The sequence below is a fragment of the Pseudopodoces humilis genome, chromosome 5, assembly GCF_049639895.1.
Source record: "Pseudopodoces humilis isolate 2021_Gansu_Grassland_sample_001 chromosome 5, ASM4963989v1, whole genome shotgun sequence".
NCBI lineage: Eukaryota > Metazoa > Chordata > Aves > Passeriformes > Paridae > Pseudopodoces > Pseudopodoces humilis.
Window position 1 is genome coordinate 69239470 of NC_142204.1, and position 25170 is coordinate 69264639.

At 44.4% G+C, this 25170-nt stretch overlaps 1 protein-coding gene across 2 annotated transcripts in view; it reads left to right on the plus strand.

The window, feature by feature from the left end:
- Positions 1 to 24585, plus strand: part of SFMBT2 (Scm like with four mbt domains 2) — a 103024-nt gene extending 78439 nt beyond the window's left edge. The window contains exons 15-21 of one of the 2 annotated variants that reach the window (XM_005526072.3): positions 1083 to 1222; positions 5388 to 5497; positions 12450 to 12625; positions 14074 to 14246; positions 15981 to 16229; positions 16379 to 16507; positions 18458 to 24585. In XM_005526072.3, coding sequence (XP_005526129.1) covers positions 1083 to 1222; positions 5388 to 5497; positions 12450 to 12625; positions 14074 to 14246; positions 15981 to 16229; positions 16379 to 16507; positions 18458 to 18598 — 1118 coding nt within the window. In that variant the 3' untranslated portion in view covers positions 18599 to 24585. Of the gene's footprint in view, positions 1 to 1082; positions 1223 to 5387; positions 5498 to 12449; positions 12626 to 14073; positions 14247 to 15980; positions 16230 to 16378; positions 17082 to 18457 lie in introns of those variants that run through there. The other variant, XM_088055282.1, reaches the window with a different exon arrangement.
- The last annotated feature ends 585 nt before the right edge of the window (positions 24586 to 25170 follow it).

A 25170-nucleotide genomic window follows, 5' to 3' on the forward strand; every position in this document is an offset into this window, starting at 1 on the left:
CAGAAAAGCAATGAGTTGTCATCAGGGTGGGGACACGGAACTACATCCTCAGGGGGTGTAAGGTGGAATGAACCCACCTGATGTGCAGCAGGTGAGGATCTGGTTCTCCACGTGCTTTCGGGGGCTATCAGAGTTCCCCTGGAGCTTGCCCATTTCAGATGATGATGTTAAGACAAGGCTGATGAATCTGTCTGGTGGAGAAGGGTGCAGGTTGTTGATTGACACCAATGAAATTGGGTACAGCAGGACCTGGTGGGTCCCCTGTGTTACATCAGGACTGTGTGGTGTGGCTGCTGCTTCTGCTAAAGGCAGATTCCTCTCCCCTTTAGCAGCAGCAGGAGGCTTTGAGTGCAATATTCATCCAATTAGTGGTGTAAACCCAGTGGCAGGGACAGGATTTAGATCCCTTTACTTCAGCAGGCTGTGGGACATGCTGGCATTGCAGCCAACACCCCATTACAGTCAGATGGGGAGAATCAGGGTCTTTTGGGGTTTGATAACCAAAAAAAGTGGAAAATCACTTGGAAGGTATGTGAGCCACATCTAGAAGTTCCCATTTCTCTCCATGGGCTATAAAAGAGCCCAGAGTAATTAGCCCAGACAAGGAAAACTGCTCTGTAGACCCATGCTGGGTCAGGGAATGGCACTGCAGGGCTTGTGGGGTTGGACAAGAGCTGAAAAGGGGTTACTAAGGCTCTTCACTGAGAGAATGTTCTCCCTGAGCTGGTTCCCTGTCTTTGAGGCTCAGCTCATTCATCCCCTCCTGGCAGGTTACAGTGAGTTGCTCATGTCCCCCTGCAGTGTGAGTTCTGGAAGTGCCCTGGCTCATGTCATGGATTAAATCCTTTCCCAGTCCTCCTTTCAGCAGGGTGTGCAGCCAAATCAGTCACTGTTTAAAACACTTCCTTTTCCTGTGCTGGAATGGATTTGAGTGACAAAGGCTTCCCTACCCTCTATCCTAGGGTAGAATTTTGTGCCTCTTTTATTCTCCTCCCCTTCCTCCCACATCTAGGAGGAAGAAATGCCCTTGATTTATGATGTAAAAGTGCTGCAGGCACCTCACTGCTGCTTTCTCCTTGCAGGCACCATCAATGGGAGATACTGCTGCCCCCAGCTCTACATCAACCACCGCTGCTTCTCAGGTCCATATTTAAACAAAGGCAGGATCGCAGAGCTACCTCAGTCTGTGGGGCCTGGCAAGTGTGTGCTGGTCCTCAAGGAGGTATGGAGCTCCCCCCTCTCTTTTGGGGGGATTTCAGAGGAAAGTGTGAGTCGTGGGGAGTTCTGTTGGTTGGGAGCAACTTCAGTGTGTGTTGCCATCGACACAGGAGCAGATAGCAGTGTCATGGAGACATGGGCATCTCATTTTGGAGGCGTAAACAACAAGGAGCAGGACACTTGCAGTGGCCCAGCATTGGTCCATGTTACTTTGCAGAAAAAAGTCAAGCTTACATTGGCCATAAACTCAAGCTTGTTCTGACTGTGGGAGCTAGTTCCAAATTCTGGAAAAGGTGAAGAGGAAACATTCACGGTGTTGCTGTAGGGGAGATACACCTGATTCCTGGTAGCTGTTGCTGAGGTGAGAGAGGTGCCAGCAGCTCAGAGAGCCATGGACATGATGGAGGTAAAAAATAGCAGCACAGTTGAAGTTCCTGATGGTCCTCAGCCCTTTGCACCCAAGGTCTTGTCCTTACCTCCACCACTGGTGCAGTGAAGCATCCTCCTGTGTGTGTGCCCTTGAATCCCAGTCTTCAGGGAGTAACAAATAACTCTTGTGCAGTGTAGTATCAAACTTACTTTTGCAGCCTAGCTCTTCATTATTCCCAGTGCCAGCACAAGGTTTCTGCTGTGACCACTGGTTTATTGTGGTTTCTTTCACTGTAAGAGGCAAGTGAGGTGGCATTGCCTGTCATTTGACATCAGCTGCAAAGTTTGTCTCATTTCTGAGGTATTTTCTTGGAAAACAGGTTGAAACCTGGAGCCAAATACAGTGGAGAAATCAGGTACTGCCATCCAGCCATTGCACCTGGGCTGAAAAGTGGTGACTGTAAGGTAGCTATTCTGTATAATAAAGGCTGACTTGAAGTTAAATTAAAATAAATACATTGTCGGCTTTAGTTTTAGTTCTGGGGTCAGAATATCTAATAATCCCAAACAGTTCTTTCTTTATACATGCAAAGAACTCCTCAGCAACATTGTAAAATAAAACAAGGTGTCTTCTTAAGACTTCAGATGATGTATAACCACCCATCATAAATATACTGTAAAGATTAATTTGCTTCATTGCTTACTGCTCTTATTATTTTTAAGACACCTTGCTCTTTCTCTGTTTAAAAAGAAAATGGGCTGTGACAAAAGATGCCTTTTTAGATCTTTGATCATCCAATGAAAGAATACCAGATAATTTTTGCTCTCCCTTCTCTGTCCCACAGACACATCAATAACCCAAGTTAAAAAAAATAACAGCTTACTGCCCTGCCTTAAAGCCACCCTGGGATTTAGCATCTCTTGCTGGGTAGGAGGTGTGGGATTATACCTCAGAGGAGGGAAATTGAGTTTCTCCTCACATGAAAGCTGATCATTGAGGTCTTGAACAGGAGAGAAGAGTTGTGATCAGATTTTTAGCTGTATCTTGTCACTGATACCGTGTAAGAAAACTTTATCCAGGATTAAGACTGTTTCAAGGGGGATGGCAATGGGAAGTGTGTGAACACAAAAAAGCTGTGATGGGAAGAAAAGTGCTGAACTGCCCAGTGACATCAGGCACACCAGATAGAAAAGAGCCCCTGTGCACATGAAAATACATGACATGGAGAGCTTTATGAATATCAGGTGCTTGTGGGGTTGGGCAGAGGCTTGTGATGGTGCTGCATGGTACTCGCTCAGCTCTGGTCAGCATTTTTTATAATTTATTTTATCAAAATAGAACCTCACTGATGGATAACAGCAAAGGCTGGGCTTACCTAATTCCCCCCCATGCTCCAAGGGACAGGTGGCTATGCCCAAACCATTCCTGATGCAGAGGGCTGAAATTAAACCCCCAAAATCTCAGTCTGGTCACACTCCAGCCAAAGGAAATTTGACCAGTCTGAGATAGTTGATGTAATTTTCCATCTCCAGAGAAAGTTGGAAACTGGTCTAGGTTTCTTCACTGGTTTTGTTTAAATCACAGTTAATTTTTTTCCTAAAATCTGTTTGTTTGCATTTAATAGAGTGTAATATGAAGTGATTCTGTTGCTAGAAGGTACTGCTGTTATTGTGATGATGGATCTTTGCTGTAGGGTAAAATGCCCAACCCAGTGACTCATTTGAGAGACAAGAAGAGTTAAAGCCAGAGGTTTTAATATAATTTTTTTTTTCCTTCCCTGAAAGGGAAATAATTGTTCTTACAAAACACTCTTTTTTTTGAACAGAGTTTAGAAGTTTACAGAGTCCTGCTGGTGACAAGCCAGCTCTGAGAAAAGTCCTGGCACTGTGGGTGCCTGTGCAGGGCTGGAGTTGATTAGGTGTCTGGGAGAACGCCCAGACAGGGCCACACTGGTGTTGCAGGGCTGGGTTTCGTTTTCTTGCTCATTTCCTGGCTATTCTGACAACTCATACAAGCACCATTTCGCTGGTGAGGGGGCAGGACAGCACTGTTGGTGGAAATGGGTCAGCAAGATGCTTTCTGCCCCAAATTTCCCACCAGCCAGCAGGATGGGTGTAGAAGTGTGCTTAAGCAGAGCTTTCCCAACAAACTCCTGCACAGGGGTTAAATAACTCCCTGGATTTGCTGATCAAGGCACCTGATGAGCTGTGAATGAGTGTGGCAGCTCCCCAGGCACTTGATGTTTTTGAAAACCCTCTTCTGGCTTACTGACATCAGTTGTCAGAGTCCAGTGCCCCTCAGTTTGTGTGGGGGGAGACCAGCAAGAGATGTGGGTGAGCAGCTGGAAGGGCTCACTCAGAAACTGTCTTTTCATAGCATTTTAAAATGGTTCGTGTTGGCTGGGACCGTAAGGATCATTCAGTGCCACCCCCCCTGCCATGGGCAGGGACCTTTCACTGTCCCAGGTTGCTCTAAGCTCCATCCAGCCTGGCCTTGGACACTTCCAGGGATCCAGGAGCAGCCAGGGCCTCACCACTCCCACAGGGAAGAATTTCTTCCTCATATCCGATCTAAATCTACCCTCTGTCAGTGTCTGGTGTCTCTAATTGGACTTTTTTGAAGAGTGGTTTGAGTAATGTTTCCAAGGGCTCGATGATAAATTAAATTTTGCTCCTAGTAAATATCTATCCAAGCAACTCCAGCCAGTGCCATTTCATGGAGTACTCTGTAGCATTAAGTGAAGACCTTGCCTGAAAATGATTAATCCTGTAGGGTTTTCAAAATGCTAGCAAATCCTCAGGTTGCTGGATTTAGAGGGGGGAAAGAAAAACAACCCAGAAAAAAATCAACCAAACAAACATAAACACATTGGTCACTGCAGTATGACCTAGTTATTTTTTCATTTCTGATGAACTGCATTCATGGGTGCTGGATAAACCTAATGTTCATCATACTGAAATCATTTGCAGGCCCCCAAGGAATTAAGAACAGGCGTTAGGTACAGAGCTAAATTAAATGAAAGCCAGTCCAGACTCACTGTGGGATCATTCATGTGCATACAATGCAGAGTGTTCAAACACACGGTCTGGTGCTGTTAAGAGATTTGTTTTCCTTGTGTTTATCTCCCTACGCCAAGTGTAGGCTATTAAAGCTTGGATTACCAGAGCCAATAGCAGGAATCATTTTTATTCTCAGTGACTTTGGATTAAAAGGATTGGCACATGTGTTCTCTTGTACGGAGTGGACACACACTGGGTTCCAGGCACACCTCCTGCAAACTCTTTTTGTGGAGACTTCATTACTATTCTGTTAATACAGTCAAAGCACACAACTCTCAGGCTATTGCTGACCTCAAATGTGTGAATTTCCCCTTCAGTGTTCACTGTGTGGTGGTGCATGTGACCTGTACCTGGTTGTGCCTTCAGAACTATTTCTGGTTTTGTTTTTTATTAAACTGGTCCATGATGGGTGCAGTCTGTAGAATCTGCTTTGGGTGAGAGGGTCTGTCACAAAGGCAAAATTATTGGTTAGCAGATTTTTGGGGTTAAACAGCAGTATTTAATGCAGTTACTTTATCAGACTCAGGTGTTGTCTGTAATATGGCAACAATATCCATTCAGGGACCCCTAATATCCATTCAGGGACCCTTCCTCCTTGCATCCAGCACTTAACCTGTGCAGCCAGGATAGAAACAAGCACCTGAAAGCTACTCCTGCCTGTGCAGCACCTGGGACCACATTCAGTGTGGTCAAGGACTGCTTTTAAAGCCATCATTGTTGTTGGTTTTATCTCCCCATAGGTTCTCAGCATGGTAATCAATGCAGCTTACAAGCCAGGGAGTGTTTTACGAGAACTGCAGCTTGTGGAAGACCCTCAGTGGAATTTCCAGGAGGAAACACTTAAAGCAAAGTAAGTCTTCAGTGTGTGTTCTTTTATTTGGGAGATTTCAGAAAGGGAACTGACTAGGGGGGGAAAAAAAAAGTATGTAAGAAAAGATTTTTTTTTCTATTGTGAGAATTTTACTTTTCTAATTATCGTTTTGCTTCATTGAATTATTTGACTCATTCCATAGCAACTTCAGAAATGAAGTATTCACCTGAATGGTTCATTTCTATTGTCTTTCTCCAAGCAGCCATCCAGTGTTTGATGAAGTCAAGTCCTGAGTTTTATGATAAGATGTTCTTAAAAGTTTGGCTATTACTGAATGAACACAATTCCTGTCTTTCTAAATGGAGGCGTATTGCTGCTTTTAAATTAGAGCTCGTCAGGCTAATGCAGAAAAGAAACTGGTGAGAATGAATGGCACCAAAAAAAAGTTTAGACAAATTAGGAAGGACACATTTTTTAGCAGGAGTGTGATTAGGGCAAGGTAGTAACAGATCAGAGATTCAGGTCAAGCTTTGATGCCTTTCTAGGATTTATTCTTCAATTCTCTTCTAAACAGCACCAAAGAACACTGAATTCCTCCTTCCAGCATTAAAATCTACCTATTAATGTCTTCTTTATTTAATGGGCACTATACTTTGGATGTATTTCTACAACCATTGTCTCTCTGAAAGAGGGGAGTCGCACCTAAGCTCTCTCCGGAGTCCTTCTGAAGAATAATTCTTCCCACTTGAAGATGGATGTCAACAAATATTTCTTTGAAGAAAGCTCTCTCTGTTGACTAATGGTCACCTTGACTTTTAAATACTGTAGTTAAATGCAGTGAATCTCACCCTTTGTACTGAACTCTGTAACTCCTTTTCAAAGAAAAGCAATTTTCTCTTGGTTATTTGATATGAATAGCTGCAAAAAACAGCACTATTGATGGCTACTGTATTTGATCTTTGCCCATGCAGATATAGCAGAGAGTTCATCTTTTTCTGGTTGAGAGAGGGAGTTGAGAAAATTTTACTCTGCATACACTTAAACTGCTTTCCTGAAGAAGGATTGCAACTGAAATAAAACTCTACTAGAAACATCGTATTTTAAATTTGCTTCTTTCACCCATGTGGAATGTCAGCCTTTTGTGTTTGTCAGTGGAGATGTTGTGGATGGAAATCTAAAAGTCAACCTCGTACATTCAGATTTTCATATCAAACAGGTCTTTGTCCATGACCTGGTTTTCATTGATTGCAGGATCCCACATCTTGTGCTACAAATATCAGATAATTCACTCCTTCAGGTACTTAGCAGCTGTGAAATCAAGTTGTAGTGCCCAATATTACTTAACATCCTCTCCTGCAGAGAGCTGAGCTTAGTTCGTTTTCCTATTAGCGGTATCCTGAGTAGGATTTTGTTGGGGTTTCCCATTTGAGTGTGGAGATCTGCATTGTGCAAAAGCAGAAATATCTATTTCTTAAGGCTGCTGTCATCCATATTTCTGATGGGAGAAAGCCTGGAAAACGTTCAATTGACCATCCATGGTAACGTTTTATGGCCCCCCAGTCACAGTCCATGTACGTGTTCCTGTGTGCCAGCTGCCCCAGAGGCCTCAACCTCAGCTCTCCAGAGAGTCAGGAAGCATCTTTCAACTTCATTAAGCCACAGAATGGATCATCCCAGGCTCAGAGCCGGGACAGCAAGTTTTGAAGTGATTTCTGAGAACAATAGTGGATTTTCTTCCAGTGTGGCATTGCCCTCTGAGGAGACAAAGCTCATGGAGGCAGCCCCTTGTTCCTGCAGCTCTTTGGCTTCTGTGGCTGATCTCTTCACAGAGCAGTGCTTGCCTGTGGGTAGTTTGAGTCCACTTTTAATAGTGGATGGCAGAGGGTTGACATGCCTCAACACTGACTGGCTACCCTAGCACTTCCTTCTTTTTTCCTCCTTTAGTTTGCTTGAGTTGCTCCACTCAGAGGTTTTAGTTGAATCTGGTTGTTTAGGAGCAGAAAGTAAAACATAGTCATGGAACCAGATACCGTGGAGCATGCAAACAGCACATGACACCTTCCAGCAGGTGTGACAGTGCTCCAGAGTCTTAAATAGAGACCTGTAATGAGCAGCAGAGCCCTGCAACGAGCAACTTCCAGCTCTGTGAGCTCTGGATGGTGCCTGTTGCTAAGGATGACAGCTCCAGAGCCAGCTGTGATGGGACACATCATGTCACCACCCTCTTTCTGATGTGGACTGGCACCTCCTTGGATCTTGGCTGTGCTGTTTGTTTGAAATGCCTGCAGTAGGGTAGAGTAAAGGGATTGGTGAAGAGAAGGCTGCTTTGCCCACTGTCCCAAATGCAAGGTTTTGCACTGCCAGGAATGCATTATCTCAGTCTTGGGGCAGCCTGCATTTAGTTCACTCTGCTGTCATGAGTGACCACTGTGGAATCAATTACGCTCACCTTGCAAAGAAGATAAAACAATTTATATTGTCCAGAGAGATATTTTTGCAGTGTGTGATGGCAGCCGTTTCCCATCAGCGCTGCTGGCTCTGTGTGAGAAGAGTCAAACCTGATTTATTGGTGATGATGAGTTAGAAATGTCAGGCTTGATCCTCCTGAGTTCCCATGAGGGCCAGTTGAAGCTGTCGGCATTCAGCCCTTATAGTTTGATGCTCTTAAGTTCAGTGCCTACATCTTGATTTGCCTTCCCAATTTTACATGAAATGCTTAAGGGACTTCATGCTTTTCAAGGGTTTTCATTTCTAAGGACTGATAATGGGGCTGTTTGGATTTACCCTTTTTTTGCAGGACTTTGGACATAAACAAAAGCCGTGTGTGCAGAAAGTTATCTCCTGGGTCTTGTATGAAGCCCAGTTGATCAAAATAATAAATTTGAGTATTCCTGGGCTCCTTCATTAAGTGAAATTCTGAAAGCTGCTCAAATCCGGTAGCTGAACTCCAGGAATATTTACCCCTATGCCAGACATCATTGCTTATTTATGAGGCATTTCAAAGAAAGCCCTTTCAGTGCAGTTGCTTTAGAAGATTGCCTTTAACTTGTGATAGGTGAGGCTGAGGTGTTTGAAATCTTCTTTGCCTCAGCCTTTGCTAGTGAGGGTTGGCTCTCCGGCTTCCCAGGGCCCTGATGGTGTTTGAGGGAGAAAAGTTTTAGCCACAGTAGATGGAAAAGAATCTAAAGACCCTGGAAGCAAACTGGATGTGCACAAGTGCATGGAAGCAGTTGGGATGCAGCCAGTTCTGCCTGGGGGAAGTGGCCAATGTCATTGCAAGGCCACTCACTGGCGTGTTGGGAAGTTGATGAGGATGAGGGAAGAATCCTAATTTTTGGAAAAAGGCAATTACCACACCCCTCCTTAGGAAGGGCAAGAAGGGGGGATCCAAGTAACTACAGGCTGACAGCTTAACTTTCCTGGAAAGGTTATTAGCCAAATCCTCTTGGAAGCCATTTCTGAGAACATGCAGGACCAGTGGGGGTCTGGCAAGAAGCAAAGGGCGAGTTGTGCCTGATGCGATGAGGTAACTGGTTTGGTGTTGAGGAGGGAACAGTGGAAATTAATTTGTGTTCTTTCTGAGCAAGGCTTTCCAAACCAGGATCAGTGGAATGTCTAAAACCTTTTATTTCTGTAATCAGAAGGAGACTCAGTGAGACAAGGCCTTACAACCAGAGCATTCCAGTGCCCTTTCTGAATCCTGTGTTCAAGAGTACAAAATGCCACTGGATGGTTAAATAGCCTTGAAGGATGTTAACTTCTTGTGTTTGGCAGACAGACAAAATAGAAATTTCTTGCAAAGAATAGAAAGGAGTTTTCAGTCCCCCAAAAGGAAATTGAGACTTTTATCTACTGAGTTGTTCAAATTAGTCTCAAGAATTGTCAGAATGCCTTAGAATGGAACTTTTGAAAATGAAGTTCTTAATGTTCTTGGTGTATGACAAGTTTTTCAGCACCAGACTTTCTGTGTCATCACACAGCAGTCCCTAACTGGAGCTTCTAGAAGGCACTATGTTCTCATGAACCTCTAATCTATTTTAGGGAGCTTCAACAGAAGAATTCTTTTGCTGTTCATTTAATATTTTTGCTTCTGGATCAGCAGGCTTATCTTTCATGGAAATAATTCCAGCCTTAAGGTTTTCTCCAAGTTTGGGATCTGAGGGCAGAGAAAGGGGAAGAGGAAACTAATATCCTCTGGTTTTAGCTGAAAAATCTTATTTTAAGAAAAGAGCAGCAATTTCTAAGAAAACCAAAAATATTATCCTTGACACAGCAATTTTCCAAGTCTCCAGTGCTGCCATGCTGTGCATGCAGATAAATGCTGCTTGCAAGTGGTTGTGAAGATAGGAGCCCTGGTATAAAAACATAAATTGGAGCATCAGTAGTTGGTAACTTTTTGAGAGATGCTAATGGAAAAGGTTTTCTGACAAAGGAGCTCCTTCTACATGGCTGTCCTAGAAACAGTTCAGATTACATTTGGTGGTGCCTGTTTTAAGAATCTTTAGTGTGTGAGGAATATGGAAAGTATTAGTAGAACCTGGTTTATAGTTGGAAGAGGGGCTGCCAAGACCAAAATGATGTGAAAAATATTTCTGTGGCCAGTACTAACACCTTGAGTTATTGAGACTGATTGGTGCAGTCATGGAGATCTCCATTTTGCTATCCTCTCAGTTAATTAAAATGTATGTTGCATTCAAAGCAGACTATGAAATCAGTCAGTTGTTCATTTTCCTAGTTTCATCTTTTCCTTTCAGCAGGCACTGTAGTACAATGGGTCCTTCCTGGGCAGCCGAACACAATAGGAAGCACACAGTTAGAGAAAGTCAGCCATCCTTGAATAATACCCATCAGGCTGCTTTCTTAGCTTATAAGAAAGAAGATCAAGAGGCAATTTGATTAGAGTGCTTTTGCTGGGAAACAAAACCAGATGCAGTCTTTTCATCCTAGTGGTGAAAGTCAGAACAAGGACAAATAAATGTGAGTTAAATTCAGATTTATCCAGACATAAAATGAGGGGTAGGTACAGGTGCTCCCTGTGCCATGATTCTTCCAGTGTGGGGGCTGGTGCTCATCTGGAAGTGCTGGTTTAGTCCAAGCAGAGTTATTTGGGTCCAGGTGAAGGCAGCACAGTGAAATCTTTCTTGCCTGTCCCATACTCACTGACCCAACGATCCAGGCTCTCGTTAAACTTAATGGCTCCTGGAGAAGTAATAAGTGCAGGAGTCTTTTCAAACACCTTGAGAAGAAATATAAAACTTTTATAAGTAGATACATTTAAATGCCTCTGGCATTTGGTGGTTTTTGTATTAGGTATTGCCAAGCCCTCCTCAGCCAGCCTGCCTCTGCAGCAGTTTCATAGGGAAGCTGGGATCATAACAGTGCTCTGTACCTGAAAGAAACACTTTTCCCTTTACATCACCTGTCCAGGTCTTTAAGGGTGTGTGAAAAGTTGGCTCACTGAACCATTCATGCATTCAGGTGAATGAATCTGGTGAAGGATTGTCTTGGCACCAAATGGGGTATCAGAGCCTGGCACCTTGCAGGAATGCTCATTAAGATTTTATGCTGAGGTGATAATTTGGATTGCAACCTGAGGATGGTTGGACTGGGCTGTTCTCAGACCCAAGTTTCATTTGTGTTTCCCCATTATAACACTTCATGTGCCACAGTTTCAAACCCTTTACTCACACCCCTTTGTTTCAGAAAGAGCTGTCTGAATGTTTTAACTCTCTGGTCACATATTTATTTCATCACCTCCTTCCCTTCCTCTCCCGTATCTATCAGAAGCTGCTAGGAAACTGCAGATCTTTATACACTGACAATTTCTTTGTTTCATTCTTCCTGGTGACTGTATTTTTGTCTTTCCTTGCCTCCCATCCAGTAATCTTTCTTCCACTGTTGTTCCCTCTTTTTCTTTTGTTGTATGTTACTTTTCCCTCCTCTGAGCACATTTGTAATGCCAGTACCGGGCTCTGGCGTGGTTGTCTCTTGTGTTGCATTCCTTAGGATGCGTAAGAGATGTTTCAAAAACCTTATCTCACTCTTTACAACAGCTTGCTGCTGCTGTTTAATAAATTACGGGGATAATTGGTTTTCCAGGGTTCACATCTACAATGTGGTACAGCAGGGATGTAACTGTATCTTTCTCAGCCATTTATCGCTCAGAAACACTTTGTATGAAACACTGAAATACATGTTTTAGTGGCATAGCAAATTTAAGACAAACGTTTCATTGCAGGTTTCTGCTCCAAGCATTCCCTGTAGGAATCAGTTTTTAGGGCCCGTTGCTACAGCCCTGTTAAAAAACTCCAGAGACTCCTGATGAGTTCCTCAGGTTTTGTAGTGCCCACATCTCAGAGTGGTGAAGTCATCTGGCCCCGGGTTGGCAGAGATTGTTGTTTCACCCAGATACTTCTTCACAATGAGTTCATCCTGATAGCCACAGCTGGCACCATGAGTCTTGGGAATTGTTGGGAGCTGGAATGTGATATGCGAGCAGGAAGGATGGCAGTGGAGAAAACCAAAGTGCACTGGGGGGCTTAGAGAGCTAGTCCAAACACAGGGTGGTGACCAGAAAGCTCTGCAAGGTGTATAAACATCTGATCATGGGTCGATATATGAAGAGAGACTGCATCCCTCTCCCAAAAACTTTGCATTAGTTCACAATAAGGGCTTGCTGTCCTGTGTAGTATCCTCACCAAGCCTGCTGAGATTTTTTTTCCTTCTCTTGCCACATCTACAGATAGATCCAATGTGAACATAGATTCCTTCCCAAATCATGCCCACACCTTGAATTTGTTTCACACTTTCCTTCCTTGAGTCCATCTGGAATGGAGCCACTAAAAAAAGCAGACCTATTCCACCTGCATTCTCAAGAGAAACGCTCCCAAAAGTCCCTGGGGAGGGTCTCTCCGTGGCAGAGGAGAGTCTGGTCTGTAGCACCACAGGATTTTGCTGGATGGGTGATGTGGGGTCCTGTACTCCTCTCTAGGTACAGAGGGAAGACGTACAGGGCGACTGTGAAGATCGTGCGGACGTCGGACCAGGTGGCGGATTTCTGCAGGAGGGTCTGTGCCAAGCTCGAGTGCTGCCCCAACCTCTTCAGCCCTGTGCTGGTGGCTGAAGTCTGCCCTGAGAACTGCTCCATCCACACCAAAACCAAGTATAGTGAGTATTGGAAAAATGCCTCTTGGTGCTGGAGCCAGAGAAGTGGGAGATGGTGTGTGGTGAAGAGCAGGAGTTGTGTGATATGTTAATACTGATGAGGATTCATCTCATCTAAAAGCAGTTATTTAGTCCTGAGGCCATCTGAGGTTCCCTCAGAATCCTGTAGCAGAAAACTGTCCCTCTCACTCCATCCTAATACATACATCTGTTTGAATGTCATCACTTTTTGTAAGTCTTGACTTTAATTCATATCTAAAGTTAACACAAAGAGCACATAAAAGGAACCTGCAGTGGGAAGCTGAGATTTTAACTTGCTGCATCTGAGACAGCTTTGTTAGGCGAGATGAATCCTCTTGGTAAAGAGTTTCTGGCATGCACACCAGCCCAGGCCAGAACCACAGTGCTGAGGTGCTGGAAGATTTGGGAACACTGACTCTCTGCTCAGAGTGTTTAATATTTAAATATGACTCTTCCTGTTCAGGAAGGCTGTTGTTAAGTGTTCAGTGCTTTTTGTTGTCAATATTACTTGTATTAGTGGCTCTTAAACAGGTCAGGAAAGTGGAAGTGAATGTTGTCCTTCCTCTTCAAAGGTTGCAGAAAGCAATTCATTTAAAGCAATTATTTTGAGTTTGGTGCTGGAGTAGAAGGAGAAAGGTGCTCAGGGGGATACTGAGATCACTGGGTTTCTGTGGGATTCTACACTTGAGCTGGAGTCCTGGCTCCCACAGGTAGCAAATGGAGAGCTGGAGGAGGGCAGCTGGGGGAGCTCCAGCTGAGGTTGTCCCATCTCAAAGTTGATGGTTTATGTGTCTGGATGAATTTTTCCTCAAAACTCCAATGATTTGCTGAAAAGGCCTCGGTTCAGTTATGAACTTTGGCATGGGTGCCAGGCACCATTTTAGTTATCCTGGGAGACCCTTGCTGGTGAAGGACAAGAGTGTCTTTCATCCCCAGAGTGTGTCAAAAGGCATTTAATACAAACATTTAATGTAAGGTCAGAGGACCCTCACATGCTTAATTTCAAGCTTGTCCACAAAATAACTGAAAGTAATAAAAGCCTGTTCCTTTGTACATGATTGAGGATAGCTGGGCCTCTCCCCTCTCTGCTGAAAACTTTTCAGACTGTTACCTCACACAGAACTGCACTGGACCAAATCTGGAACTTGTTGGCCTCTTTCCCTCCAAATCACTGCTCAGCTCTCCCTAAACACGTTGTTAAATTCTGAAGTCTTCATTCATCATCAATAAATCTGGGTACATAAGAGCTGTAACACTTTGTGCTAGTCCAGCATGACCTACTTATGCTGTACATTTTTTTCCAAATCCATGTATTTGAAAGTTTAAATTGCACTTAGAGTACAGTCCTGAACCTGTAGCAAGGAGCAAGCCAAGGTTCCCTTCTTTGGGTGGTTAAAGTTTTTAATGGGCATTGTGCTTTATTTCTCCAGCTTATTATTATGGGAAGAGGAAAAAAATCATTAAGCCACCAATTGGGGAAAATAACAACATGAAAAGTGGCCATGTCAAGCCAGCCAGACGCAGAAAGAGGCGGAAATCTATCTTTGTGCAGAAGAAAAGGAGATCATCAGCTGTGGATTCAAATGCTGCAGGCTCTGCAGAGGTTTGTGTCACACTGGGATAAATCAGCAAAAACCCCGTGGTGCCTTCTTGTTCCCCATTCTGCATATTCCTTTTGGGGGGCATCTCAGCACACCTGAACACTTCCAGTTACTGTTTTGGATCCTTCCTTGTTGCTCTGTTCTTCTAAGGTCAGACTGGTTTTATTGGGGCACTCTGGGGATTTTTACCTTGTTCATTTCAGAGGTAGCAAGCAGATTTTTTGCTCCCACCTTCCCAATGCTCACTGGCTGACATGCTGTCTAATATATCTTTATTTTAGTTCCTTCCTTAAAAGCAGGCAGATGAGCCTGTTGAATGCTTTGCACAGCATTTAGCAGAGTGAAGGAGCTCTGTGATCCATGTCTAAGATCTCCCAGTATTGTAATAAATAATAATAGCTCATAGCCATTGTGGTTTCCAGGAATTGTATTTTTTTTATTTACTGTTCCTAATATTTTTGGCTCACAACATCAAGCCATAGCATACAAGCAAATGGTTTGTGTCCCAAATACATGAGATTTGAGGGCTCAGTCTTTGCAGTCTGCTGTGTGATACAGCAGGGTCTGAGCCTCAGCAAAGATTCATGTCCTGATTAAACCTGGAATAGACTTAGTTCTGTGTGGGCTGTTTTCCTGGGGCTTTTCCCATGGTGGCAGTAACAGAGCTCATGTGTGGTTTCACTTCCTCAGCTGAGTGCCAGTGATTGCTGCTTTGTGCAACGTGAAATAAAATTGGTTTACTTAAATTCCCCCTACTTCAGCTAGAGGAGGTTATTTTATTCAGCTTTCAGTTGATTGCTTGCATCTTCATGGCTTGGTCCTCATTTAGGTGTAGTTCTGCTTCATTTCCTCAGATTATACCTGCTTCAAAGGAACTTAAACTTATGTTAAGCCTAAATCAACCATTAGCCAAGTTTTTCAACCTTTCAGCCAGTACAACTATCTTTGTCTAAATTGCTCTTTCACTCAAGACCTGAGCATGGGATTTGGGTGCCTGCTCACATTTGGATCAGAGATAAGCTGTCAAAGCCATTTGGGCAAGTTATATGTATATAAAGTTCAAAATGCACAGTTTCCATCAGTTGGTGTGTGCTTGTAAGCCCTGTGTGACAGAAATAACAAGAATCTGGTATAATACTTCAGATGGAACTTTGGGCTTGACCTCCAGCAGTTCAGTGTTGGGCTGAAAGCAGGGAAATCTGGGTGAAATCCTCTGTCCTGAGTTTTGCAGAAATGTTACTGAAAGAGTGCTATCCTGAACATCTAGACATTTTTGAAAGGCACCAAAATTTCCCTTTTTTCATGATCAATTACACCCAGACCAATTTGAAGCAATGTGAAATTTAAAGTCAAGCCTGTTTCTGATTTTATTTCATCTCAGTCAACCTGAATTTCATTTTATCCTCTTAGTATTTTCCATTTCTCCTCCTGCGCATCTGCAGCGCCACAAGTTTAGAGATACCAGCCCAAGAGAGGAACATTTCATGCCAGATGAGTTACTGCTCTTGGCCTTTAGTTGGGAGGAGAAAAAGAATTTCTTGCCACATACTTTTCCTTTCTTCTGCGTTTTGTAACAAACCTAAATCGGGGCTAATTCACTTAGCACTGTAATGAAAACGTAATTAGGTTAAAATAAATGTTACCCCGGACCAGCACAGCCACGGGAACGCAGTTTGACCCCGTGCCTTTGGATTTGCTGCCGTATCCATCTCCTGGAACGCTGTTTGTCTGTGCAGGAGAGCGAGGATGACGAGCCGGACGCGATGGAGGACGAGACGGGGAGCGAGGAGACGAGCTCGGAGCTGCGCGATGACCAGACGGACACGTCCTCGGCCGAGGTGCCCTCCGCCAGGCCCCGGCGAGCGGTCACCCTGCGGAGCAGCGCCGAGCTGGACAGGCCTCCTCCCACGGAGAGAGCCCGGAGGAGCCGCAGACCCCAGCCCCACTCCTACAGCGAGGCAGAGAAGGGCACACCAGCCAAGGAAGTAAGTGTGTCCCATTTCATACGGAATTCCTCCTAAATTAACCTGCACTGCCAAACCTTGCTGGTCTGAGGAGGGCATCCCTGCCCTGGCTCTCCACGGGAGGTAGTTTGCTTTATGAAGGCCTTTCTTCATCGTTTTTCTCCTCGCAGGAAATTAAGCAGGAAGAGGAAGAGAAGCTCATCCTGGACAGTAACCCATTGGAGTGGACTGTGACTGATGTTGTGAGGTTTATTAAACTCACCGACTGTGCCCCCCTTGCCAAAATATTTCAGGAGCAGGTAGAAGTGATTTTATCATGTGTCCCTTTGTGTCTGTGGTGCCTCTTCTTGCTGCCCGGGCCTGGGGATTTGTTAAGAGATCATGACCAGACTTCAGATCCCTCAGGCCGAGTTATAACACCAGTTCTGGCAAGACATGAAAACCCTTAGAAATTTGAGTCAGAGCCTTGCCAGGTCCTCAGAAAGTCCAGAAACTCAACAGCCTTGTGAAAAACCCTTGTGGAAATCAGGAGTTTTAGTCCTTTCATGCCAAGGTCCACGGTGTCATACTGATGGCCCATAAGTAGGAGCCTCAGTGTAAAAATAGCGTAAAGAATGGTTACCTGATACATACCAGGCTTTCTCCTGGCCACATGGGCTCCATCCTGTTCTAAAATACTGGCCTGGGAAGCAGAAAACTCCTGCTGGAAGCCCAAACTGGCGGACTGAATTTTCCTGTTAACACCTAGGTGTCCCAAGTGTGTAGAAAACCTAACTATGTTCCTTTGAAGATGTGCTAGACAGGTCTTGAATGACCTAAATTCAGGAGATGCCAGTCTTATCCCCATTAAGCAGATAGGTTTGCAGGAGCAGAAGCCAGTGTTCTTCATCTCAAGCCAGTGTGAGTGTGAAAAATTTACGTAGAAAGAGCCATTCCTTGGCTAATGAGTAGCAGCCACTGCTGAGGATAAAGGGCAGCACTAACGAGCTGCAGTTAGGAGGAAGCAAGTGTGGTTAATTAGTCAGTGGTGTTGCCAGCTGCTCACTGAACTGTCTCTGATTCTTCACCATGGATGACTTCAGCTTCTGTGGCTGGGAGAAGGTGGAGGGTGAGTGTGGAGTGAGTGAAACTCTCCGGAGCAGGGTGCTGCAGTTGCTGTCACAGCAAGCTCCAACCATTCATTAACCAGGCTGGAACAATGCCAGGGCTTGGAAGCCAACCCTATCTCTTCTTTGCCAGAGAGTTTTATAGGGGCTTGAATCAAACACAGATGACTGGAGCTTCTCCTTGTGAAGCCCTGGTGCAATGGTCTGTGCCATCAACCTTCAGTGGAGGATGGCCCTGATCCATGGACAGTCCCAATCAAAGCAGCACTTCAAGTGTCTAAATCCTCCTTGTGTTTAATGCTGTCTAATCAGGGCTGTCCTGAGGAGTTTATGTTGGCTGTGAGTTGCTGTGCATAGAGTCTGATCCTCCGTAAAGGTTAAAAAGCACTTTTGTGGCCTGATCATCTCAGTCCATTAACGAACAAAGAGAACTTGAGCTCTCTGTTAAGAAGAGGATCATAAATTCAACAGAAGTTCCCAATAAAATTGCTCATCCGGCGTACTGGTTCATGGAATTTGGTGCATAGTTATGCTTGAGGGAAAGACATGACCTGCAGAAGTCCTTTCCAGCCTATGCCATTTTGGGATTGTGGAATGTTAGAGATTGCAAGGACTTTGGGTGGTCCAGGCCCCTTTTGGTCATTCAGCAGTGGAACAAGGCGGGTCCTGGGTGGACCTAGGTACAGGGCATGGAGCAAGGCAGACATAAACCTGTGATGAACAAATCATGGGCCAGGGGAGGTGGGGAAAAGGTCACTTGGCAGTGGGACCAGCATTCAGCTCCCTCCTGTGTCTCCTGGTGTCTCTGCAGTTTGCCCCTTGTTTCAGTTCCTCAGGCATGTAATGGGACTGATCAGATCTCTGTGGACTCTGCAGAGATTCTTTAGGTGATCCCTCATTTCAGCAGCTGGGAGGCTTTTCCCAAGCTGGGGGTTAAGGTGGGAACCTATGAAGAGACACTAGACAACTTCTGGAAATGTTGTATATCAGGGAAATGAGACAGGCAGTGTAGAAGTGGGGGAAAAAAACAGATGATAAAAGAACCTAGTTTTTAGGGCAAACTGCCCTTTTTGTCCCTCCAAACTTGCTTATGCATTCTGCCCTCCACAAACAAAACCATTTTCCCTGTGTTTCTCTCCCCAGGACATCGATGGCCAGGCCCTCCTGCTGCTGACACTGCCCACAGTGCAGGAGTGCATGGAGCTGAAGCTGGGTCCAGCCATCAAACTGTGCCACCAGATTGAGCGAGTAAAAGTCGCTTTCTATGCACAATACGCCAACTGACTGCACTTCTCCATTCCTTCCTGTCCCCCTCCTTGTTCCCTGTCTTTTTTACCATTTCAGCTTGTTCAAGGGGTTTTCTGCCCCCAGATCCTTTTTCTTTACCAAGAACAAGTGGAATTGGAAGCACTGGGTTACTGTAGGGGGAAGGAAAACAAACACAAAAAGGAACAAGCTACAAATGGAACTCACTTTTCTGTACTTGTAAAGCACATGGAAAGACTGCTGGCATCTCTCCTCGTGAGCCTCTCCAACCCATTGCCCAGTGGTGCTAGGCCAGCATGGATCAGGTGGTTTGTCACCAAACCACACCTATCAGTGCCAGACACATTCCCAAGGAGAAGGGTCAGACGTGTCCAGGTGGTCATAGTTTGTCTAGGACAATTTCTGGACATTAACATTTCTTTTAGACATCTCTGACACTCCTCTTTCATATTGAAATGTAAGACATCATTTGTAGTATTACCTGGGATTTAACTTCAAGTTTGATCTTGGTGATCAGTGTGCTTTATTTTTTTTCCTCCTGCCTCTCCAGTTTTACAAAAGGAAAAAGTGTTACACCAGACATATAATGGTTATTCCTGACTGAATTTTGAAAGGGGACTCAACCCATGGTCTCTGTGATATCAAAGTTGCAGTGGACTGACAGGGGTGACACAAGACCTGGTGGGGCAGCAGCACATCCTGAGCCACGCTGGCTCTGCACTATCAGCTGAATATCTCTGTGATGGGATCTGTACAATTCTCCGTTCTTGTACAGGAACATGAAGGCTTTCATAGTCAAAATCTGACTCTTCAGTTCAAGTCAATATAAAGACATGTCTTTGAGCCATATGGTGACAGCAGACTGGGATCAAGGACTCCTGCTGACCCCTGTTCCCAGAAGAACCTACGGACCAACACCAGGCTCCAGCTGCTGCATTCTCCTTCATTGGTTTCTTTCTTAAATTCTTTGGAGAAGAGGGGGGACCTTCAGATATAAATAATCTGGAATACATCCAGATCTTGCCCAGAGGGTGTTTTAGGCAAGAAGCTTTGACTCTGCCATGAATCACTTGGGAATTCCTAGCTTGTCTTTCCTGATTTGTCACTGAGGAATGGGATGGGTGCAACTCTTGCAGGCTGGACCTGATGCTGAGACTTCATCAGAAATGTTCTTACATGGGAGATGAGCAGGACTGGATCTATTCTCAGCTGTTGCTTTGTTCTGAAGATTTTTTCCAAGTTTTAATCAGTTCAAGTATTAGTTGCCTCTGCATCAAATGGTGGAGTTTTGTTCTTCAGAAATCCAGGAACAGGGTTCTGTAGTGGTGCAGATATTAAAAAACTGGGGTTTAGACTGGATTTCCTACTGGCAGTAGCAGTGAAATGTGACAGTGCAACTGATAACTACTTGGATCCCTCTCAGGGTCCCCTTAAAGCGTTGCTCAGTGTTTCACCTCTGAAGACAGAAGGATTGCGCCCAGCAAAGTGAGAGAACAGCTGAGAAAATCGGGGAGGCTGCTTCTCCCAGCTCCTCCTCACTTCAGCCCAGTCCTGGTGTTACACCTGTCAGCAGGAGACAGCTCCTCGGAGGATTCTGTCAGGAGAACTGGCACATGAGGTTACTCCAGGGAAGAGAAGCAGAAAGGCTGTTTGCTAAACAGCATCCCAGCACTGATACTTTACTCGTCAAATCCAGCTGCTTCTGCTGCTCTGATGTTCTTGCAGTTTCTGGCATCTGGGATTTGTCAGAGACATTTAATGCCTTCTGGGTACACTGCAAAAATGTAATTTTTTGTCTCCATCAACCTTGTAACTGCAAAAATCACTGCAAAACCACTCTCATTCTGCAGGAGAGTTGACATTTAAAGCACTGTTGGGCTATAAAATTCTCATCTTTGATGACTGGCTCATTTTCTATGTGCAGCCATTAACACCATTTACACTTCTTGCTGGAGTATTGTACCAAAGAATAAATGAGACCATTAAAGGCTTCTGCTCCTTTATTGGGAGTTCATGAGCACCTAAGGACACAAGCACTCTCTTGTAAGTCTGGCAGACTGCAGCTGCATTTCTGCCTGCCAGGAGAAGGAGACATTTAAATTTTCTGTTAAAGAAGTGCAGACTTTTCAGCTTCCATGTGAGAGAAACTGGTGAAGAATTGGTCCCACAGCCCCAACATCTTTGAGGGCCCTAACACTAACCTCAGCTATTTCTGGATCAAATCCTGAGTAACAGATTCCTTTAGTTCTGGGTCAGCTGATGTGATACTATTACTGAGTGGAAAATATACATGCATCCACATTTTGAAAGAGGTTTTACATAAATATACTATATAAAACATCTCCAAAACACCCAGGATTGTGGGTGAAGGAACATTTGTTGAGTGTATCCAAGTTAAAAAGTGTACACTCACTTTTTTTTTTAAAAAAAAAAAAATCCTAATGTTCAAGACATTGCAGATTACAGAAAATATTTCCTGGAGTAAGGAATCAGCTTTGCAATCCCAAGTACTGGAAAATACAGCGTGACATATCGTAGCGCCAAAAGGGAGCCCTTGGGACTGTATTTATCCACGTGTAATAAAGCTGGTTTTAATGGTGTTCAGTTGCAGCATGTTGTTCTCTTTTGGCACTTGAATTTGGAAACAAGAGGAACACTCTAGAGTTCATCATTTTCCAGACACACTGCACCAGAAAAGCACAAAGAATCTGAAGTGCTCTGATTGTACGGAGCTTCTGAAACTGAGATGGCACAGCAGCTCTGCCAAATTCGATTCTGTGCCCTGAAAAGACCAAGGCAGGCTTTAAGGTGACTAAATGTTGATTATGGCAGCCCAACATTGCCTGCTTTGCCTTCAGAAGGCTGAGATGGGGACACCACTCAACCAGGACTGCAAAAGACTGAAAGTTAAAGCCAAGGAATGGCGATTTTCCAGTTTAAGGCAAATGAGCTGTTTGCCCAGAGTAAAATAAAGGAGTTTAGGTGTCCCACTGAGAAACTTTTTTAATCCCAGCAAGCATCCGAATACCTCTGTCAGGGTGGGTCAGACCATCTCAACTAGGACATGCATCTACTGGATACTTCATTAAGGACAGGGTGTGCCCTGGATTTTGGTGTTTTCTGAGGCACACCACATTTTCAGGAGATTTCTGCACCCTGCAGGAATAAACTATCAAGGGTTATGGAATATGATAACATGAAGGAGCTAGAAATCCTGAAATCCTCCTCAGAGCTGAGAAGCATTCATGCCTCTGAGACGTAGGAAAAGCCAGGGTTTGGTCACCCTGGCAGCTGTGTTTGTGAGCTGAAAAAGGAAGAAAAGCCCTGAAATCAAAGATCATTTTTCTTGAAGAGTATCCATGACAGCAGGAGGAAGACAGGATGACCAACAAGAGAATCATGGACATTCCTTAAGTTAATGCTTTAATCCAATTTCAGAGCTGGATGCTTTGGGCCTGCAAAGTGGGAATTGGCTGATTCTGTCAAGGTAAGGGTTGTGAAGGGAGCAGGGACCTGCCCATGGATCTGTTCAGCCTGAGTGCAAGCTCCAAAGAAGCCAGTACAGATAAAGATGAGCAGGCACCATGCATTCTTCAGTAACACCTGCACAGCCTTCCTGTGTGAGCAAAGTGGTCTGTGTCAGGGTGGTGCTGAAGGTCAGCATCCAACAGCCCAGAAATAACAGCAGGGCTTCTCCCCAGCCCCTGGCAATGGCCTTAGACAGTCCTGAGCTCAGAACTTCACAGCAGTGGCCCTCTGAAACTGATAACACAACGAACTTCAGGCCTGGATGCCAAATTCAGAACAGGGAGGGGAGAAGATGTGACTTCACCTGTCATTAGTGTATCAGTGAAACTGCAGCAGAGCTGAACTGAACTTCAAATCAATAAGGTCTGGAACAAAAAACCCCACAAATTTACAGTGGTTTACACTTCCACATTGCAAAAGTGGTATTTTACTCTACCAAGATTGGGTTTTCATCATCTCCTTTGAAGTACTCCAAAGCTTTACTGATGTTCCAGAATTGAAACGAAGTCCAGGCAAGAGTATTTAGTTCCTTCTGATCTGTGCCCAATCTGAGCATATTGTATAGTTAAACTCCACATCAACCATTCTCCACTTGTGTAAGAAATGGCCCAAGAAGTTCAGCTCCAGCTTTTCTGGAAAGCAATCCATGCAACAGACAACAGTACCCCAATCCTGTATCTCTTCTCAACCTGCAGCCTAAAAAGGATTAGTAAAGCATTTACCACTCAAGATAATTTTAGCATAAGGATTCAGGTTATCAACTTCTCTGAGAGGACAGAAAGTGATAAGCGAGGCAACACTGAAGAACAATAAAGTGAAAGACAAATAGCAAGGAGAGAGGAACCTGTGGAAATAAAAAGAACTGGTGCAAGATGAAATTAGAACTTTTTTTTTTTGTTATTTAATAGTTTGAGTTTTGAATATGGTTTAACTTCCCTAAACAACCAGTAAGGATTCCCATGTTCTAGGCTCAATGCTTCACCCATTCTCTGACTGGCCAGCACTAGAGCTGGTTGCTCTCAGATTCTGTGTGTGTCTGCTCCCCAGTCATGCCTCCACAAGGAATTAGCTGCCACAGGAATTCTTTTGCAGAGGACACATGAACTGCACAAACCTGGGTCATAGGTGCAAATACTTGTGGCCTTTCTTTTTTTTCAGTCTACTGTGTTAATTTTTGCAATGAAAAAGTTAAGTCTTGATCACTGCCAAGGGTGTGGGAGAGGGGAGAGAGGGCTCCAAGAGAGAGCCTGGAGTTCTGGGCTTGAGTTTTCTTTGTGGAGAGGGACCTCTCGGAACAGAAGCACAGCTGGGGTCTGTGAGCATCGTCCCTTAAAGCTTCTCTTTTTCACAGCAGAGATGGTTTTTGAGTCCCAGCAGGGGCCAGCTGAGAGGAGGGAAAGAAGCTGGCAGTAGACTCAGAGCTACAATGCTGAAAGGTTCTAATTTTGGTTCCCAGTGGAAATGGAGAAATCTGGCTCAGATATCTCTAGGCTCCTTGTCTGGATAGGAGGGAAAATAAGTCTTTCTTCATTGTACCCAGCTCCTGTGTGTCTTCTGGGGTTTGTGGGCTGAAGACTCTCCTCTTGAATCTTCTAGACCTGCATAGGAAATACAGGCTAAAACTTGAGCTCTCTCCCACAGGAAAAGGTGAAATTGCCCAGAGTTCATGTTGTGGATATATAAAGCACTGCTCAGTGTTGTGATATGACAGGATGAAAATTCTCATTCCCAGGGCACCCCACCTGCTGCTTGTTGCTCCAGCCTCACTGGAGATTATGGACATACATATTTATAAATGTCTGTAATTTATACATTATAAACATGTGCATTCCATTTCCCAATCCCTGTTCTGCCAAACCTGGTCAGGATGTGCCAAGTTGTTCCAGCAGCCTTCACCTTCAGGGTGGAGATCACCCAGGGATCTTCTTTCTGGAAAACACTCACTTGGGGAATGGTACCGTGACACTTTGCATGCACAGGCAGGGGTGTCCTCTGTGTTCTAAGGGAGGTGAAAGTCTCAAATGCAGCCTCGGAGGGGAGTTGAGTCTTTTCATGTGCCTTGTGCAGGACAAGCACTTAAACCCTCCTGTCTCTCATGGAACAGCGGGAATTGGCTCCACAACCAGCAGTTACGCTCCATGTGTGGTGGTGCATGTTGGAAAACTTTGAATTGTTTTGCATTCCAGTTTGTACTGAAGGTTTTGACTCCAAGTTTGTGTATATAATCCCTTTGGTGTGTTGATACATATGTGTGTATATATATGTATATATATGTGCGTGTATATGTATGTGTATATATATACATATAAATCAATCAATGCTGGTGTTTTTACTTTTTAAAGTTCCCAGGGCGAAGGGCATGTTGTCAGTTTGCTGTAAGATTCTATTCTGTATATATGTTTCCATGTAAATAAGTGAAAATCTATATTCAGAGTTATATTTTAATTTTTATTCAGAACGAAATCCCTTTTTACTTGAAACAGTTGTAAGCCACGTTGTTAATAAAGTTACAATAAGTCATATATCTCTCCAGGGGAGTTCTTTTTGGTTTGACAGGGCTGTGTTTTGATGTATCTGTGTGTCCATGCTGCCTGGATCAGTTTTGCCTTCACTGAGCCCCCAACTTCCAGAGTACAACACGGCCTCCCTGGCTCAGCCGTCCACTGATGCCAAGCTGAATAGTTTGAGTTTATGCATCTTGAAATTCTTCCCAGATGCAGGACATGGAGCAAGAAAGGTGGTGGGTGGTGAGGAGACACAACAGCATCCAAGGTTGTTTTAAGAAAGTGATGGGAGCAGGGTGAAAGACAGGAATGAAAATAATTCAGTGAGCAACAGGCAAATGAGGGTGTAGTGAGAGAGGAGCTGGTGGCAGCAGGACGAGAGTTACAGCAGGGCTGCAGCACATGGAGTAGGGAGACAGAAAATAAAACTTCCCCAGGTGCACAGCAGCCATTGAAGAGGAGAGAAGCCATTCTGCAGTGGGGAAAAATAGCTGTGAATTCCAAAGGGTGTGCTTCAGACATGCCTGCTTTGCCAGACAAAACCTTGTGTGTTCCTTG